The 20,591-nt window shown below is 41.0% G+C and overlaps 1 protein-coding gene and 1 long non-coding RNA gene across 3 annotated transcripts in view; both read left to right on the top strand.

Moving 5' to 3' along the window:
- Positions 1–20,591, top strand: part of adck1 (aarF domain containing kinase 1) — an 83,936-nt gene that overhangs the window by 57,056 nt on the left and 6,289 nt on the right. For both annotated transcript variants that reach the window (XM_085144502.1, XM_085144501.1), the window contains 2 exons: positions 275–424; positions 2,532–2,729. In XM_085144502.1, coding sequence (XP_085000628.1) covers positions 275–424; positions 2,532–2,729 — 348 coding nt within the window. The remainder of the gene's footprint in view (positions 1–274; positions 425–2,531; positions 2,730–20,591) is intronic.
- LOC146496780 (uncharacterized) lies at positions 5,775–18,884 on the top strand. The gene is made up of 2 exons (XR_014871334.1): positions 5,775–17,204; positions 17,929–18,884. It is a non-coding gene; the product is annotated as an uncharacterized LOC146496780 (long non-coding RNA).

Here is a 20,591-nt window from a genome sequence, read left to right as displayed (position 1 = left end):
TCATCATCTCATCTCACCTGATTGGTAGGTTAGTGCTTTTCCTGCCATCAGCTTTAAAGGCTTTTTTTCTCTTTGTCTTTGTAGTAATTAAACTGCATTTTTCTTGACTCACTGCCATCAGACTCATTTATTTCTTCTGCATTTGGGTCAAAAAAACTTCTACATTTTCTTTCTTGAACAGCACAAATCAAGAACCGCTGAACTCTTATTTTAAGCTTCTTTCTTCTTATTTTCCTGATTTAACTTTACACATTCCTCTTCATGTTTTCAACAGATCTCAGAAAACCTGGGCAAGATGTACAGCGAAATGATCTTTGTCCACGGCTTTGTTCACTGTGACCCCCACCCAGGCAATGTGCTGGTCCGAAAGTGTCCGCAGACCAAAAAGAACGAGATTGTTCTGCTCGATCACGGCCTGTATCAGGTGGGAAATCTCGATCTTGCCTGTGCAGAAAGAAAATGCCATTTGTTCCAATATTGCTGTCCATTTTTCATGCTGTTGGCTGAGGCCTTGAGTCAAAGGGTAGACAGCTAAGATGCACATGGAAAATAAACATACACACTTTAACAGGCACACTTTTATTAGAGCTACACAGGATAAAAGCTTTTTGATAAACAACTCATTTGATGTTGTTCTCAGCAGAGTGCTGTGTTTGAATGCACCACCGCCTTAATAATACAGGCACATGTGTGCACTCATGTCCTAGACACACAAACAAACACACACACTGCTTGATTGTTAACACTCGTTCTTTCAAACACCCACAGTCTGATACAGACATGGACCATTCTTCCAGAAGTTTATTTTCTGCCTATTTCTTTGTGCATAAACAGGATTTTATTGATAAATATGCAACTCCATCATTTTTGACACACAGTCCCAGTACACAGAGACTTCCCTTGGATCGTAATAGCACCAATTTATTCCTAATGATTTGAGATTTCATCTGTGATTTTGAAGAATATTAATCAAGTTAAGATAGAAACACATACACATACTCATGTTCAGTGTTGTTACCAGTAGGATACTATGCAGGGCTTTTGTGCTCCAAGTGCTGGAGTTGGTAAATGGTTCTTAGCAGGAGGATTAAATATGCCTAAAGTAAGAAATGCATTAAGAGATGAAGCAGATTTCTCTCTTTTTGTAACCCCTAAAAGCCTGAAGAGACACTGTGGTAACTGCTTGGACACCTCGGTTTGTGAATGTGATAACTTCAAATCTCAGTGACCTCGAGGTCAGAAGTCAAGTTTTCTGTAGGGATGCACCGATACCACTTTTTTGGAAACGAGTACGAGTACGAGTACTTGCATTTCAGTACTCGCCGATACCGATACCGAGTACTTAATAAAAACATGATTTAAATTAGCAGGTAACAGCTTTAGTCCTATAATTTAACAAAAAACATCAACAAGGGACTAGTTTGGAATTAAGAACATTTATTTAAAATGAAAAGCATGTTGTATGCAACATATTACAGGATAAATAATTATAAAAAACAAAATTTAATTTTAAATTTGTTCGTCTGTTTCTCTGTTTAGAAGTCTCACTAGCACAGTCACAGCTGGGATGACATCAGAGGCTAGTGCGTCGTAGCTGCTCACTTTTTTAGTTAGTTCCTCAAAGGGGGCGAGGACGGCAACAGTCGTCTCCATAAGAGCCCGTTGGTGAGCGGTGAGATAGTCAGGGAGTTCGTGCTGGACACGCCCAGCACTCGCTTTTGCTCAATGAGGGACTGGAGCATGTAATATGTGCTGTTCCAGCACGTCTGTACGTCCTGCTGCAGTCTCTTTATTGGCTGGTTGAGCTGTCCCTGAATGTCCTCGAGGCGGGAGTAGGCTAAGGCGGAGTGTTTAAAATGCCCAACTATTTTCCGTCCCACTGCTGTAGCATCAGCTATGCTCCTCTGTGCTAATAAGCGTGGGTAAATAAGCGTGGGTAAACTCTTTGTACTCGTTGTCGTGTTGGGATTTTGGTGCTTGATTAAATCACTTGTGTTAAATGTGCTACCTTTAGAGCCTCTGGACAATTTCGCTGAGCACAATTTGCAGTCCGCCTTTGTTTTCACGTCTTCGTTCACTTTGAAATAGTTCCACACGGCTGACTTGTCTCGCCTCGCCTTCTCCCAGCTCTGAGCTGCAGCCGGGGCCTGGGGGCGGGCACTCGGGGCCTGGGGGCGGGCACTCGGCGCCTGTGATTAACCCCTTACATGCCGCTCAAACATAGACAGGTCTCAGACCGTGGTATCGGTCCCCGGTATCGGGGGACTTTTAACGATAGAAAATGTGGCATCGATACCCGATACCAGTATCAGTATCGGTGCATCCCTAGTTTTCTGAAAAAAAATGTGAATGCATTAACCCAAGAAGGAAGTCGCCATGATGTTCAAATTGATACCACAGGTGCATCTACTGAAAATCTCAGATGGGTTCAAGTCTCAGTGACCTCAGTGAATGTAGTACTGGTATTACTGCCCAGTCTCTCACCTGTGAACCAGTCACTCTTTATCCCCTATCCTCTGCTGCCTCCATAGGTTCTGCAACCAGACTTCAGGTTGAACTACTGTCAGCTGTGGCAGGCTTTGATTAAGGGCGACATGTCAGGGGTGGAGCGTTACAGCCGCAGACTGGGCGCTGGGGATCTGTACCCCCTCTTTGCCTGTGTGCTGACTGCTCGGTCCTGGAAGGCGGTGAATGCCGGTATTAGTTCTGTACCTGTCACCCGTTCAGAGGTATGAACTTGCACACACTCAAGCTTACTGTTACGTCATCATCTTATCCTCTCAATTTGACCTGAAACCATGACTGCTATTACTGCTTTATTACTACTGCTGTGAACGTTAATAAGAGTAAATTGTCGTGTAATGGATCATTTTAGGTTTTGGCTTTGACACTGTTGCTGGGTTGATGGTCCATCGGTAATGCCTCAGCGCTCCAGTAGGGGGATTCATGCAAATAAAAAAGATGCAATGATTTGCAAATAAATTCAAGCCAGATTTTATTTGCAGTAGAAAATACATCAAATGTTTAAACTGAGAAAATGTACCACTTAAAAACAAAAAGCAAACAATATGATGAAGACAGCGAGACAAGACACAATGAGGGTACAAATAACTGCAGAAGTTAACACAACTGCTGGGAACACACAGGTCCAAGCAACTGGGAAATGAGACTGGGAAACCAAAACTGAATATTAAACACACAAGACGAGGGCTACCAAAGTCAGAGAGGAAATAACGGAGTACCTAACACAGAGACGAAGTGGAGAACTATGGCTGTAAAACAAGAGTGTACAGAACCAACAATATCTGTAACTGGGGAATAAACAAATGGACACTACGGTCTACAGGGATAGAAGAGAGAAAACTGTACGTAACTGAACATAAACAATGAGTCCAAAATATACAAAATGCTTCGTCAGAGATCCAGGACCCTGACAGAAGCAACAAAACCGTCCTCTCAAAGATATGTTGTCTTAATATGTGGCCTGTAAACCTGTATGTACTATTCAGCAGGCATGGTGCCTTTCCAGATGTGTACTAATGTACCTCCATGCCACCAGAGATGCAGGCTTCTGAACTGAATGCTGATAATAAGGTCCATCTCCAGTTTATGGTGGAGGACACATTCATGTTGTTGGTACATGGACTGCTGCTTCGTTTATTTTTAAGTTCTGTTATTTTTATACCTGCTTGGTCAACATTCAGTGAAATTCAGAACAACAACTATCAGGAATCAGTTACAGTCCAATTATTGCCACAAAAAATCAAACGACAACAAAAAACGAAACAAGATACTGTGATCCAGAGATCCAGAGGTAGAGCAACAGGTTAGCAGGCTACTGTACTCTGGATGAATCCAGATGAATCCAGTGCTGTTCAGTCCCCTGGGATATTAAACTCCAAACTCCAAACAATTCAATTCAATTCAATTTTATTTATATAGCGCCAAATCACAACAAATGTCGCCTCAAGGCGCTTCATAGATACAGAGAAAAGCCCAACAATCATATGACCCCCTATGAGCAAGCACTTTGGCGACAGTGGGAAGGAAAAACTCCCTTTTAACAGGAAGAAACCTCCAGCAGAACCAGGCTCAGGGAGGGGCGGGGCCATCTGCTGTGATTGGTTGGGGTGAGAGAAGGAAGACAGGATAAAAGACATGCTGTGGAAGAGAGACAGAGATTAATAACAGATATGATTCAATGCAGAGAGGTCTGTTAATACATAGTGAGTGAGAAAGGTGACTGGAAAGGAAAAACTCAATGCATCATGGGAATCCCCCGGCAGCCTACATCTATTGCAGCATAACTAAGGGAGGATTCAGGGTCACCTGGTCCAGCCCTAACTATATGCTTTAGCAAAAAGGAAGGTTTTAAGGCTAATCTTAAAAGTAGAGATAGTGTCTGTCTCCCGAATCCAAACTGGAAGCTGGTTCCACAGAAGAGGGGCCTGAAAACTGAAGGTTCTCCCTCCCATTCTACTTTTAAATACTCTAGGAACAACAAGTAGGCCTGCAGAGCGAGAGCGAAGTGCTCTAATAGGGTGATATGGTACTACAAGGTCATTAAGATAAGATGGGGCCTGATTATTTAAGACCTTGTATGTGAGGAGCAGGGTTTTGAATTCAATTCTGGATTTAACAGGAAGCCAATGAAGGGAAGCCAAAACAGGAGAAATATGCTCTCTCTTTCTAGTCCCTGTCAGTACTCTTGCTGCAGCATTTTGGATTAACTGAAGGCTTTTCAGTGAGTTTTTTGGACATCCTGATAATAATGAATTGCAGTAGTCTAGCCTGGAAGTAATAAATGCATGAACTAGTTTTTCAGCATCACTCTGAGACAGGATATTTCTGATTTTAGAGATGTTGCGCAAATGGAAGAATGCAGTCTTACATATTTGTTTAATATGTGCGTTGAAGGACATATCCTGGTCAAAAATGACTCCAAGGTTCCTCACAGTGTTACTGGAGGCCAAGGTAATGCCATCCAGAGTAAGAATCTGGTTAGATACCATATTTCTAAGCTTTTCAGCGCCGAGTACAATGACCTCAGTTTTATCTGAGTTAAGAAGCAGAAAGTTAGTGGCCATCCAAGTCTTTATGTCTTTAAGACATTCCTGCAGTTTAACTCATTGGTGTGTGTTCTCTGGCTTCATGGACAGATAGAGCTGGGTGTCATCTGCATAGCAGTGAAAATGTATGCTATGTCTTCTAATGATGCTGCCTAGGGGAAGCATGTATAATGTAAACAGAATTGGTCCTAGCACCCAAACATTACAAGTTGATCAGCAGCTACTGCGATTCAACCAGTCACTGTGAATGATGACAGACATACTAATCACTAATTCACAAGATTATTTTTATTACAAAGCATCCCTCCAATTCATCATCACCATCTTCATTAGAAAGGTGGTTTACCCTAGCTGTGAGGAAAGTGTTGATGCTCTGTTTGAACTTCTTGGAACTCAAAGCAAAGCTACAGGAAATCCACTTTGTCAGTCCAGAGTTAACTGAACTGTGATGAAGTGATGATTATACCATACACTGGTATTTGTTCCTCAATGCAGACGTGCAACAGCACATTACTCATAAAGCATTCAGCTATTTCTAGACATTGTTATATTTACTAAATAAATGCTTTAACCTGCTCATGTCACTTAGCTCAAAGTTATTCAGAGCATTTTTCATCAATGCCTGAATCTCTCACTTCCTAATTATATCCCTCCATCTATATATATACATATATATATATAGATGGAGGGATATAATTAGGAAATCTGGACAGAGATCTCCGATGTTGTTCCCGGGATCTGCTGGAGCCACTCGCCTTGTTTGGGAGTCACTGCACACAACTTAATGTTGTTCGTGTGTAATTTACGTTGAGTAGGCTAACCACGTTATTACATTAATGCATGTAAGGTGAACTAGCAAACACCATCATAGCTACATGCAGCTGTCTTCTTGTTTGATGGCAGATACTCCCTTCACCCTGGACAAAAAGGCTAAAATGACCAAAGAAAAAGAGGGAAAACGCTAAACATGAGAGGATTTTGGACAGAATTGGTGTTTTTTTCCATTGTTTAAGCTGCTTCCAGCCAGGAGTGATACCATAAATCCCCTATAGCTGCAGAAAAGGCTAACATTGTTATCTTTTTACAAAAAAACAGCTGAACATGAGAGGTTTTTGGACAAAGTGTGTGTTCTTCATTCTTTAGCCACCGGTCCGAGCACCGTTTAAGTACCGTTTAAGCACCATCTCATTGACATAATGCTTTCCCTGACCCTTACCCTGAACCTAACCATAACCTAATTGTAACCCTGACACTAAAACCACATTTTGAGTCTCAAAAATGCTTCAAACTCGTGGGGACGAGGGCTGTTTGTCCCCACAAGTATAGTAAACTACCAATTTTTGGTCCCTATGAAGATGTTAATACCCCCCTCCCCCCCCACCACACACACACACACACACACACACACACACACACACACAGACACACACTCCTTGTGCATATGGTACGACAACTCTTCTCCATGCCCCTGGTACACTGTGCAGAAACACTTTGGCCCACACACACACACACACACACACACACACACACACACACACACACCTCCTCTCTTCTGTCCTTTGCTGCTCTGTCTTCTTTGTTCTTGCCTCTTATTCATGGATCTTTATAATAACTGATGATGCATTCCATTAGTGTTAATGCAATCACGCACACGCAGCAAATATTGAGTGCTTTTAGAGTTCTGCTGTTTTTTCATATACAGGAATATGTTCTTCTAATTGAATGCTTCTTTCTGAAACACTGAAAACAAAGTCATTAGTCACAAATATATCCAGTCGGTGACACTACAAGTATTTTATCATACATTATATGGAAAGTATTGGGCCACACACCTTAATCTTTGACTTCAGGTGTTTTCAGGCCCATAAATTTATTGTACTGCAAATACTGCGAGTTGTAAACATTCAGTTTGCCACTAAACAGCTCCTGTCACTGTTTTTCTCTCTTCTCATATGTTGATTGACACAAAGACCGGTCTCCCTGGTGCACGTCAGGCTGTCAGACAGAATGCCACCAAAAAAAGCCACAGACTTAGAAAAGGAAGTAAAAGAAATGAAAAAGTCATTGTTCTGGATCTAAATCTGAATCTAAACTGTGGATATCACCAAACAACAGACACCACTACTAGACAAAAATGGGGCAGATCACAGAGCTACAGAAACCTAAAAGATGGCCCTTTGTAGTGGCAGATCTGGACCAGTACTCCTGCATTAATGACGTTATCATAAACAGCCTGGAGAACAGACCCAGGTCGTGTGCTAGCAACGTAGCTGCAGAGGAGGGCAGGGATCCTAGTGAAGCTGATATAGATTCACTGGAACAACAAAATATTCTCACTTAGATATTTTCATAGAAAGCAAATAGCCAGTGAAGACACTGAACCCTCTGCCTCGAAGAAATAAAGGTGACGAAACCCCTGATAACAACGAATGTTCTTAAAACTAAACTGGAATAAAACTAAAATGAACCAGTCTGTATATCAGTAAACACCTGGCCAAGAAAAATCCAGAAATAGCAAGACGAGCACATATATCGAGAAGGTAAACAAAGTTCATACTGCAGAAACACTCAATAAGGATCACCACGGTCAAGAGTTACGATCAGCAAAGGAATAACTGAATTTGACAAATTTAATCAATGACAGTAAATTCAGAAACATTTACTGAAATAAAGACTAAAACTCCTCACCAGCCGCACAAATTGTAAGTTCATATAAGTTCATGACTGCTGGCCAAAATAGTCTTAATAGAAGGTACCCAGCTAACAGGCCTCCTGCTGAGGTTGTCTTTCCTGTCCCTCCTCCTCGCCAGGATGGCACTCGTTGTGGGTTCCCACATTTGGCCCACACACCTGTCAGCAAGCAACTCACCTGTGACTCATGACTTAGTATCCACTACATAAGGTGGTGGCTAATAGAGGTGGGAATCACCATACACCCCACGATACGATATTATGACAATACTTCACTCACAATACAATATTATTGCAATTTTTTAAATTATTTGCGATATTCTGAGTATTGCAATACAATATTTTGCGATTTATCACATTTTTTCTACTGCAGATTCTGTCCATAAAGGTAAACTTTATCAGTATTAATTTTATCTAATAACAAAGTCTCGCACTCAGTCGTTCTCTCATATCAGTTTTATTGTTGACAAACTGAACAGTCCAACTAAACTAAATGCAACCATCTAGTACAATTATAGCAATTTGTAAAAACTATGCAGCCCCTTCAGCAACTGAAGAATGTGAAAGTAAATTAAAACAAAATATAATTTTACATTAAATAAAAAGTTTTAAATTCAAATAAAATAAAACATTTTGTCTTAAATTAAAATAAGTAAACTGTCCTGTTTGTTGCTGCCCTAAAACAAGTTAAACACATTTGGACAGTGAAGCAATGTCGGCATTCTTGCTCAGAAAAAGGATCAACATGCTCTGAAGTCAGAGTTTTGCTGTGACAATGTCTCCAGCGGTTGAGAAGACTCTTTCAGCCGAGACACTAGTAGGCATCTTTTTGCCAGCGTGGCCAGGAAAGGACTCACTCGTGGGATTTCCACCAGCTTAGTGGGTCTTCTGTGAGTGCCAGTGGCGTGACCTCCTGGTATCTTTTCACCTCCTGCTCAGCTGTGGCAGATAATGATTTTGGTGGGGCTCCAACATCACCATAAGTCTGACCAAACAAGTCTGTTATGAGAGGGGGTCTGGGATTGTGCTCAGTGTCGTCAGGTTCTCATGATGTTCATGGGCTGCTGCCTGTTTTCTTCCTGTTGAAAACCCACACATACAGAGAGAGGGAGAAAATAAATATGTTATGTCTTTTAGTATGAAGTAATATGTTGTTTTTCTTTAGTAAATTATAATTAATATATTTAGTTGTTAAATAGAACCTTACCAGTATTACAAAAATATTACTGATCTGCTAATATTATCAGTAGGTTATTTAAATTATAACACCAGAATGTTTGCGTGGGTCGAGGGCTGATGCTGTGTAGAGGGTGTTCCTCTCGACTGTGCTGGCATATCTCTTCTTAAGGTCTTGACTGATACTTGATGTTTCTGACCAGCGCTGTGTCACCAGTGTTGTGTTGGGTGTCGTGCAGCAGCTGTGCTAGCAGCGGTGCTACGAGAGACGGAGTAGATTCTTTTCCTCATCAGTAGTCGCGACTTGCATTGACTTCAAGGCCCAGACAATTTCTTCAGTGTTCACAACATCCGTCTCATTTAGAGTAAAGATATCTGTGCTACTCTTTCTGACTTTGGGAGACAGCAGCGCTGCACAAATCACAGGTTGTTGTTCAAGGAAACGCTGGAGCATGTCATAAGCACTGTTCCATCTCGTGCAGATGTCGGTCTTGAGCTTGTGAGTCGGGAGCTGTAACATTTTCTGTTTTTGCTCCAGAGCGTTTTTAAGTTTCTATTGAAAAACACAGTTATGCGCCGCACTCTCCCCAAGACCCTGGATACTGCAGGCGGTTTAAGGCTCGTTGTGATGCCAGATTGAGCTTATGGGCGAAACACTTCACATGCAGGTATCCCGCTAGCTGAGTGGCAATTGTCATATTAGAAGTATTGTCGGTGACAACTACGGATGGGTATTGATAAGATTTTCATGATTCCGATTCCATTTTCGATTCTGTTTAACGATTCGATTCTTTATCAATTCTTTTAAAAAAGGAGAACACTAAGGTCGATTAGCTTAGAACTTTGTTTTATATCTTCTCTTTGAACAAGATAGAAATTTAGGAGTAACATGGCCTTACAAACCCAACAGTGAGATCTTAAGAGATCCACAGCCTACGGCTCTTCAATGGGGTGTCACAGGGTCCCCAGGAAAACAAATGTAAATGTAAAATAATAAAATAAATATTCTTCTGTAGCAATAACAAAGTATAACATAAATTATTCTGTAGCAATTACACAAGAATATCCAGTAATGTCCCTGCCTACAATTAAACACATTCACTTACCGAAAATCATCTGCTGTGGCAAATGGGTGCAAGCCTTTGACCACAAACTGAGTCTCTGCTCGGTGACATTCGTCTATCCTGCCTGAAAGGAGACGCTACGGTAGACTGCAGCGAGAACTGCCAGCATCTGAGCCAGACTCTGTCTCATCATGGTCACCTAAACGCACAGTAAAGGCAGGTTTGTAATAAGGCAGATCGCGCTAACATAATATGCACTGTTAGTTGATTATTTACCTGCTGCATTAACGAGAGAGGACGTGCAAACGTTACCGCTGCTGCTGGGTTGAGATTCACGAGTCCAGAGCGAATTAAAAACATGACATTCATTTAAGGTCATCGTGTGTTTGTGAGCAAATGCTTTTGCATATTCGTAGTGTTTCCTCCCTTAAATGAAATATCTACTTAGCAAGTATTGCAAGTTGTCCTGTTGTCATCCGTTCTCGTAAAGTGTAACCAAACTTTTGAGCGTTTGAGCCGCCATGTTTCCTGCCAGGTAAATGACGCTCCTCAACGTGGTGACGTCATTCGGGGCGACTGGAATCGATAAGGGAATCGTTTGCAAAAATGGCAAACAATTCCAAGGAATTGAAACAGTGGGAACCGGTTCTCAACAAGAACCTGGTTTCGATACCCATCCCTAGTGACAACCACCAGATTGTTGTCGGCATTCCTGTGCTGCATTTTGCAGGAGATGTTTGCCCCGGTGTGACTTTCATGTAATGCTCGAGTTTGGAGAACGTACGACAGCAGTCCGCTGTGAGATAATGAGCTGTTATAGTCACATATGAATCCACAGCTTGTGAGGTCCATGCGTCGCAAGTTAATGCAACCCTTTCTGCTGTGCTCAAACTTTCCTCAACTTTACGCTTCACGTCTATGTAGAGATTGGGTACGGCGAGAAAACGTCGTGATGGTATCACATACCTGGGTTCCAGCGTCTTGAGCATATAAGAAAAGCCCTCGTTTTCCACAATGTTGTAAGGACGCAGGTCTTTGCAGATGAAGTACGTGATAGGTTATGTCATTTTCTTAGCTCTGAATGACAGATAGCTTTGTTAAGCGTGTCCAGTGTTGGTTGATTTTTCAGTTGAGCTGATTTAGAGCTAGCTCTGCCGTCCGTGGTTGATGCTATTTTTGGATGGTGTCGTGTAAGATGGGCCCTCATGTTCGTAGTATTCCCCGAGTACTTTATTTTCATACGAAACACCTTGCAGATCCAGTATGTCATATCCATCTCATTTGTCCCATCCTTGTTAAAAATGTTCAAAATACGTCCAAACGTTTGATTTAAACGCAGATGGCGCTTTCCTGATTTCTTGCTCTGCCTCCATTTTTGTTTGGTCAACTTTCCCATGTGCTGACCTAACCTCTGCTGACCTCACTAGAGAAAAAGCTCAACCGCACTGCCTGGTGGACTGGAAGTTTTTGTAATAAAATATCGATGTCCCTGTATCGATACATTATTAGCAAACAAAATATCGCGATACTACGCAGTGTCGCTTTTCCCCCCCACCCCTAGTTTTTAGTCCATGTCTTGTGTAATCTGGTGTACCCCAGCCTGTCCTTCCTGTTTCCCCTTACTTAAGATGAGCTTCTTGACAGCTGAGGCATCAGTGTGTACATTACATGGATCAGCTGAAGGGTCAAATGCATCTCTCAGGTCCTGTGTCAGGTGCATTTTTGGACTTTCTTTCAGACATAGTTCATATACTTCTAAATATCTGTAGTCCACGTCTGTAGTTTCCTCAGACTTTTAAAAGACACACTGCACGCCATGCTTTTATGGCAAGTTTTTGGCTAAAAGCTCTTGGGTATCAGCTTGTTAGTGAACACCTTCATATTTGGCTTTTTTGTAGATTCAGCTCATGAAATGGGAACCAATCATGTATTTTTGTGACAGGTGCCTAAAGATATAATTGATTCTCATTTATGTACAAACTACATCTCTTGAATTAGGTGCCTTTTTTATAAGTACATATTGGTTCAGTAAATTTAATTGACTTCATACAGAAGCAATTTGCTTTTGTACTCTGTAAGAATGACACTTGGTTTTGCTAAATCATGTCTGACATTCTTCCCTTGTGTCTGTCTGGGGTATAAAATCAGCTTAACTCTAATATACTGGAGAGAAAGAGAAATCGCCAGCACAGATTCCACCTCCCCCAAGATGAATTCCCTTTTCCTTTTGCTTGGCTTATTATTGCGCCACTCTCAATACAATATGTCCTTATTGAAGCTTTCAGATGCAAATGAGAGCCCTGTCACCTTCTCTGTGTCCCGCTGACAGCTGTGAGGCCTGCTACCCAACCTCCTATAATTACTACTAATTGTTATTCCCCAAGCAGGCATCAGCATAGCACTTCAGAACACCCAGCACCCTGTTATTTGGACTGGGGTGCTGTGATGTGGTATTATGTTGTAGGTTTATGTCTCTACCCTGTTAACGATTGGTTTTGATTTTTTTTTTTAAAGTAAATAAAGAAAAAAAAGTGAGATGTGAAGTAACTTATTTAGTGAACAAAGGAGAGTTTAGAGCGATTCACAGAAAATGATTCAGCAAAGATTAGATTAAATTAGACTACAGTAAGTCTACTCAGTATGGTACTTGCAGCTGTTCTGCATTTGCTAGTTATGTTTCAAGGGACCTACTTTACTAATTTCTTGCACTATTAGAATAGCTTTGTATGATTGATAACTTAAAAATAATCCCTGTTTATCTTAAACAACAGTCCCTCAGTTTATCCTCTGTCTGAAGTCATCTTAGCTTCCTGTCCTCTTCTTGCATGCCAGCTTTATTTTGATTGGGTGCTCCTCGTAAATGAAAGGTTTTGAACTATACGTGAGTGGAGCTTTGTGCTAGACACAATCACATTTAGGATATCTGGTTTCATTGATATTATCAAGAAAAAAGAGTAGAGAAAACTATCAGCTCAGAGGGATCATTACATGCTGACCTCAGGCGACCTTAGGGGAGATTTTGGGCATGTTTAACCCTTTAAGACCTACCATAGAACCAAGTCCGCCTGAGCTTACTTTATATTTTTACATGCTGTGGAGCCATTTTTGGGAGCATTTCAAGTTGCTATACATCAATACAACCATTATAACCCAAATTTTAATAATATGTCTGCATTAAGTGCATAGAAATTACATAAATTGCAAGAAAGTGCAATAAACTACAAAAAAATTGAAAATCGTTTTTGTTTTTTTAACATATATTTCTAGTTAGAGAAATTTAAGAGGCTTATCCCTCAAAACTGTAAATACAAAAAAGTTGCACAAAATAGTTTCCCACCACAGGAAATTTATTTTAAGTGTCTTCATAGTTTTATTTTTGAAATACACCAATTTTTATACACTGCAGGAAAAACGAAAATAAATATTATAGTGCAAATTTGCAAAAAAGCAGCATATGCATCAAAATAAACTATTTCCAGCAGCAATATGAGTCCTAAGCATCCCAGAAACGACACAAAGTCATGAAGTCAAAGATAACTTTTAAAAACACCAGTATAGGCTCATGAGGCCCTGATGGTAAAAAACTACATTTCCGCGAAAATGACGTCACTTCCGGTTTCGGGCAGGTCATGGTGGACATGTGATAGTTCGCGCTGATGGATGTAGGAAGTGTTACAAACAGCTGATCAGATCGGCAAAGCGTGTTTCTGGAATATTATGTTTTTGTTGCTGCAAGTGCTTTTTATGCAGTTTTTGCAAAAAAACTGCATAAAAGTTTCCTTCCACAGTTTCCTATATGTGGAAGGAAACTGTGACCGAGGACAAGCTGATGGCATAAGATGTAAGTACAACTGCTCCGGTTTCATATGCAAAAAAATTATTGCGCTAGCTCACGTGGTTGCAGTGCTACAAGGATTTAAAAGTAAAACCGCTCTGACCGGTTTTCAAGGGTTAATACAGTCCCAATCAGTTTAGGACCACGCCTCCAAAAATCCCATAAACCCCCTGAAAACAGAAAGTTCCAAACATGAACTCCGTAATGAGCAGCTCCACCGTTATTGTTGATCACTTCAAAAATTCATTGCGGCATGCTTGATGCAAGCGCTTCCATGAGGTGATGGGAACAAGTGGTGAAGACGGCCGCATGAAGGGTGAACTGTTGTCCATGTTTGTAAACTTCCCTTGCCATCCATCCCCAAAGGTTCTCAGTTGGATTTAGATCACGAGAACACGCAGGATGGTCCAAAAGAGTGATGTTCTTTTCCTGGAAGAAGTCCTTTGTCCTGCAGCATTGTGTGCTGTAGCGTTGTCCTGTTGATAAACCCCGTCGTCACCAAACAGACGAGGGCCCTCAGTCACGAGGACGCTCTCTGCAACATCTGGACACAGCCAGTCGCCGTTTGACGTCCCTGCACTTTGTGAAGCTCCATTGTTCCACTGAAGGAAAAAGCACACCAGAGCATTATGGCGTCCCCTCCATTGTGGAGCGTAGAAAACATGTCAGGCGGGATCTGCTTGTCATGCTGGTAATGTTGGAAACCATCAGGACTATCCTCATCAGAGAATAAAACTTTCTTCCACCTTTCAGTGTCCCATGTTTGGTGCTCTCTTGCAAAGTCCAAATGGTCAGTTCTGTGGCGTTCAAGGAGACGAGGCCTTTGAAGACGTTTTTAGGTTTTGAAGCCCTTCAGTCTCAGTTGTCATCTGATGGTTATGGGGCTGCAGTCGGCACCGGTAACGGCCTTAATTTGGATCTGTTCCATAACCCTCAGGATCATTTAAGAATTTCCAAATGTCTCACTGCGTCCCACCTCAGCACCGATGGCGTGCTGTGAGAGACGATGCTTATGCAGTTCAACAACCCGGCCATGTTCAAAAAGGGAATGTTTTTTGCCTTCAATCAGAACATCATGACAGTGTGACTACCTGACAGAAAATGACAATGAATCCACATTTTTGCATTTTGCATTATGTGGTCCAAAACTTTTGATTCAATTCAATTCAATGTTATTTATAAAGCGCCAAATCACAACAAAAGTCGCCTCAAGGCGCTTCATAGATACAGAGAAAAACCCAACAATCATATGACTCCCTATGAGCAGCACTTTGGTGACAGTGGGAAGGAAAAACTCCCTTTTAACAGGAAGAAACCTCCAACAGAACCAGGCTCAGGGAGGGGCGGGGCCATCTGCTGCAACCGGTTGGGGTGAGAGATCAGCTGTAAATCAGCCTGTTTCAGTTTAAGTGGTGTTTTCAATAAAATGCATGCTCAAATTTTTTGTCTCACTCCCAGTTCTTCTTGTTGCACGTTGAGGTTCTACTTGGAACCTTGTTAAGATCCAACCATGCAAAATACGATTTTTTTTGCCATTTTTCCAAAAGCCTTAAACTTTTGATCGGGACTCTATCTGCCATTGTAGCAGCATATATATGACAGAAAACATAATAGGACCACTTTTAGTGAAGTGCTTACTGTTAATAAAGGAAATGATGTATACTGAACAGTTAGTTGTAAGTGGTTTAAGCAAATCCAGGAGCGACATAATTGCTGTTACTGTTGTGATTACTTGATGCTGACCGAAACAAATTCAGGTTGTATTTGACGCCATTGCAGTCAGTTTTTGGACTCGTGATTGATTCAGGAATAAAAAAAGAGATAAATCATATTAGTGTTGTATGACAGCTTTCATTACATGCAGCTTTCCTTCTAGACAATGGGCCTCATATGTGGGAATATATCAGAAATGTTAATTTTCTTCTCACTGTAGCATTTCCTCATGGGGTTTATTTGCTTGCTGGTCTTATTTGCATTTAATGGAATTGAGGAACTTTATGACAGTGCTGTATGAGATCGCTTTACTTTGGTATTTCTTCATTTATGTCTAAATTTAGATTTGACAAGTAAAGCACTGCTTGCCTTGCTTGTCCTGGCAGAGCACCACTGGTTTCTGTTTTCTGTGTGGTCTTCTTTTCTGTTCTTTCCCCACGTCCCACAAACTAGTCGCAGCAATGACGGTCCCTCCCGGAGCCTGGCTCCGCCGCATGTTTCTTCCTGTTGAAAGGGAGATTTTTTTCCCCGCTATCACCAAGTGATTGTTCACAGGAGGCTGTCTGCTGCTGTGAATTAGCACTACGTTAATAAACTGAATTGAATAAAATTGTGTGTGTGTAGGTGGGAGATAATGTAGATGAATCAGATGCTGTTTGCTGCATTGCAGTTGTTTTCTCACATCATTTCCTGTGGGCATTAGACGGAGACAGAGAGCAGTTTATCTGTGTCAGAATGGTGTCTGTCTGTCTCTGTGCATGTCAAATCTATGTTTATCTGGACTGACAGCCCTGAAAATCTTGCTAACACACACACGCACGTGCACGCACACACACACTTTGATCAGATTAGCGTGCACATATAATTAGTCTAGAGAAGAATATATGCAGGGCTTTGGGCACCAATGTTTGTTATTCACGCAGTGAAAAAAACCATTGGATTTTTATGAATGGCTTTATTAAATAAAATAATAAAAAAATTAATTTACAATATTAATTAAATACTCTCTGTGCAAAACATTTGCCTTTCAAGATATTAAAAATGAGACATTACAGCACATAGAAGTAAATAATATTTGTGTAGCAAATGAAAATGAGGTTTATAAGATTCAGTTTAAACACCTGCTCATATCCGTCTGTTTATATATGTTCATAGTCAGAACCTCACACACATCAGAAGCTTCTAACTTGCCAGAAATCCAAATGCACAGTTCTTCACTGTTAATGGGATTTTCCTTCAAAGTGCATTGAAAAGTAATTAGATTTAACTTCCAGTGCAGTTTAAAAAGGTGAAAGCTTTACAGTCAGATGTGTTTCTCTCATTATAATCTGATAACAATATTTTTAGTATTAGTAAAAGTTCATTGGTGCTCAAAGATTTCTCTGGATTTTTACTTAATTAGCGCTGACTTTGTAGATCGTACAGGTGTCATACTCTAGCTGCTTTTGGTAACAGATGGTTCTGCTGTGGTTTCTCTTAAGTATAAAAATGTAGTTTGTTTTTTCCTTCACCTGTGGACACAGCGATCCTTGTCTTGGCATTCCTGCTGGTAGCATGAAATGAAGCATCGGTTACAATCAGAAACTAGTTTGGTGTATGGAAAGCTTACATGAAGTGAGTTTGAAAACTGTCCATCACGGCCAGAGTGTATCACAGGTAGGGATGGGTATCGTTTAGGTTTTATCCGATACCGGTGCCAAACCGGTACTTTTGAAACGGTGCCGGTGCTTAAACGGTGCTCAAACTGGTGCTTAAAGAATGGAGAACACAAAATTGGTCCAAAAACCTCTCATGTTCAGCTGTTTTTTTGTAAAAAGATAACAATGTTAGCCTTTTCTGCAGCTATGGGGCATATATGGTATCACTCTGGGCTGGAAGCAGCTTAAACAATGGAAAAAACACAAACTTTGTCCAAAAACCTCTCATGTTTAACTGTTTTCCACTTTTTCTTTGGTCATTTTAGCCTTTTTGGCCAGGGTGAAGGGAGTATCTGCCATCAAACAAGAAGACAGCTGCATGTAGCTATGATGATGTTTGCTAGTTCACCTTACATGCGTTAGCCTACTCAACGTAAATTACACACGAACAACATTAAGCTACTCGCCCAGAGAAGAACGGCTGCTGCTGCATCATCATCCGTCATCGTTTCTGCTACACTGGCAGGGCTAGGGGCCAGGACTCTCTCTTCGGGTTCATGTTGCTAACTCCGGGTCCGATAACAGGCACCACACCCGCAGTAGATGTGCTCGGTGTGAGGTCTCGCAGCAAGCTATCAAATACGGCGCATTTTTCGGCTTTTAAAAAAACGCTATGCGTCGCCGTTTATGTCAGAACCGGTGCCATCATGGCACCGGACACCGGTACCCATCCCTAATCACAGGCATACGTCAGCCATTAAAATCAAGGAACTACTACTGATGGATCCAATTCAATAAATCAAATTCTTCTAACAATAATATTTTTTCAAAGGAAAAAAAGCCATTTCATTTTTTTAAATTAAAAACTCTCTACTTTCCAGTTCTGGTGTAAGTGATGCAATAGCAACAGCTGATCTAACATCTTTAGAAGCATACCGTTGTTATAATATAATAACTGTCCAACCAACAAAGGTTTGGCTACAAGCCTACAGCTGTAAGGCAACCTTATGATTGTAATCCTGTTAAAATAAAAGGGAGAAGCTTTGTGTCATCGTGGTTACAATAATGAACACATAAGGCTGTGGAGCAATACAGTTTAATGAAAGTGTATCCTGTAGTTTGGATGAACAGCAGTCCTCCATGCTGATGTTTGATATTTTGTCAGTTCACTCATCTCAGCCTGCGTGATGTCACTGTGTTACCTGGCGCACACTTTTATTCCTGGAAGGTGATTTATTTTATTTTATTGTATTTTTTACCTTCTAGAATCTACCAGCTCTCGGGCAGCTGAAGCCTTTGTAGTAAATCCTGCTCCCCTGTGATTTGAAGATGTTTGGATACGGGAGCACCACTGAGATGCGTTTGATGGTCCTTAATAATGTAGTTGTTTATGTATCTGACATTGCAGATTTATTATTTAGAATGATAAAGTAGCTATTAGGAGACTGACTCTGAAAACAGTCCCAAGGATGCAGTTAAAACTGCACTTTGTATTAGTCCGACTCTCCTGCTACATTCTTTCTCTTTTTACAATATCGCTTCACCAAATCCGCTCATTACCACTCCTAAAAACAAAGTGAGGGTCACTTTGTTTTTCATTTATTGAAAAGGACTCCTTCAGCTCTGTTGCTAAGTCAAGTGAAGTGCTTCCTATCTTCTGTTAAAACTGTAACTATGAATCATTTGTACTGGAGCTGTATGAACACAACCCTTTAAATCCCGCAGAAAACATAAAATGTTTTTTATTCATCGTGTGCCTAAATTTTTCTTTGTGATTGAAAACATCCCTCGTTTGTAATTTTAGAGCACTGATTGTAATGTTAATGCATCCAAATTGAAAATATACCCAGCGCTAACCTCGACCAATAATTTGTGCATCTATTTTGAATTTCAGATGACGTGAATAGGTATTTCCATATTACGCATCCAATTAGTCTGCATTTATGCAGTTGTTCAGTTCACTTGTGTTTTGTCCAGCACTTGTACAGACTCACCTCTGCTCACCTCTTGACATTCTTACCATCTAAAGATTGCAAAATGAATAAGGCTTTGGAATCACTTTGTTCCATGACTAATGGTGTAATTTAGCTGCATTGATGTGCAGTAGGAAAAGTCCTTTGAAGTAGAGTAGAGCAAGACACTGATGCAGCAACCCAAGCAGCCATCTTCAACATCAAAGAGAACAAATAGTTGCCATGGAGGTAAACAACATCCCTCCATCCCCTTATTCCTTTGTCATTACTTCTTTCTGTGTACCGTCATTTACTGTTTGTACTGAAGCAATACCTGAAAGCCTTTTTGTGTGAATCTACTCTTCCTTTTCCGCTGGACACTTTATCAGGTATACATTCAACGTACTGGGATTCACCTCCTTTTACCTTTAACCCCAGCTTAATCGCTCGTGGCAACAAGGTGTGAAAACATTCCTCCGAGATTTTGATCTACTTTGAAATGATGCAGTTGTTGTATTTGAATACAGGGAATTTACTGACAAGGTCAAAAAGCCAGTTTCAGATTATTTGAGCTTTGTTACATTGCGACCTGATAGCAGCAGCCATCAAAAGATGAGTACACTTTGGTACTAAAGGGATGGACATGGTCATACAATGGTGTTTAAACAATGCTCTCATGGTGCTACTGGGCCCAAAGTGTGCCAATACAATATCCTCCGCACCATTGCACCACTACAACCAGCCTGAACCGTTGATACAAGACAGGATGAACGTTTGCATGTTTTTATCCAAATTCTGATCTTATCATTAGAATGTTGCAGCGGAAATCCAAAATCTGTCACCACCAAAGTAAAGAACAAACAGCGATAATTCCCCCAACGTTTCAAGCACAGTGCATACACAGGCAGGTTGACAAACATGGAGGAGCTGGAGGGTGAAAAGCAGGTCCAATATTATCTCTCAAAATCAGCCAACCAGTGAAGCTGTTGAAGGACAGGAGAGATATATTCTACAGAAGCGGTTCTGGTAGTTACACAAGCAACTGCATTTTGGACCAGCTGACGACTATGGAGAAGTAACCAAGAAAAGACAGAATTACAATAATCAACACGGAGTGTAACCAGAGCACGTACAAAAATAACAATCCGGTCGTTCAGTCTGACGTCACTAGTCGTGTCTGGGCCTAAACTCCGCTGCAGGTCCATATACAGTATCAAACGATCACTATGGCATCACTGAGAGTTGAAAAACTGTCTAAAGTCTTTCATCTTTAATAAAATGATCAGCGTTCTGCTCTACCAGGTGTAACAACTGAGTTTAACATCCAGGCGTCCATGAAAACGGAATTTATGACATTTAACGGAGTTAGAAGTTAGCAGGAAGTTAGCTCGCTAGCTTCCATCTAAATACAATATAGCATGTCCTGACTGCGGGGTTTTGGAAACAAATTAAAA

This window comes from Neolamprologus multifasciatus, chromosome 19 (assembly GCF_963576455.1).
Source record: "Neolamprologus multifasciatus chromosome 19, fNeoMul1.2, whole genome shotgun sequence".
NCBI lineage: Eukaryota > Metazoa > Chordata > Actinopteri > Cichliformes > Cichlidae > Neolamprologus > Neolamprologus multifasciatus.
Note: the sequence above shows the minus strand (reverse complement) of the source record. Positions and strands in the feature narration are given on the sequence as shown.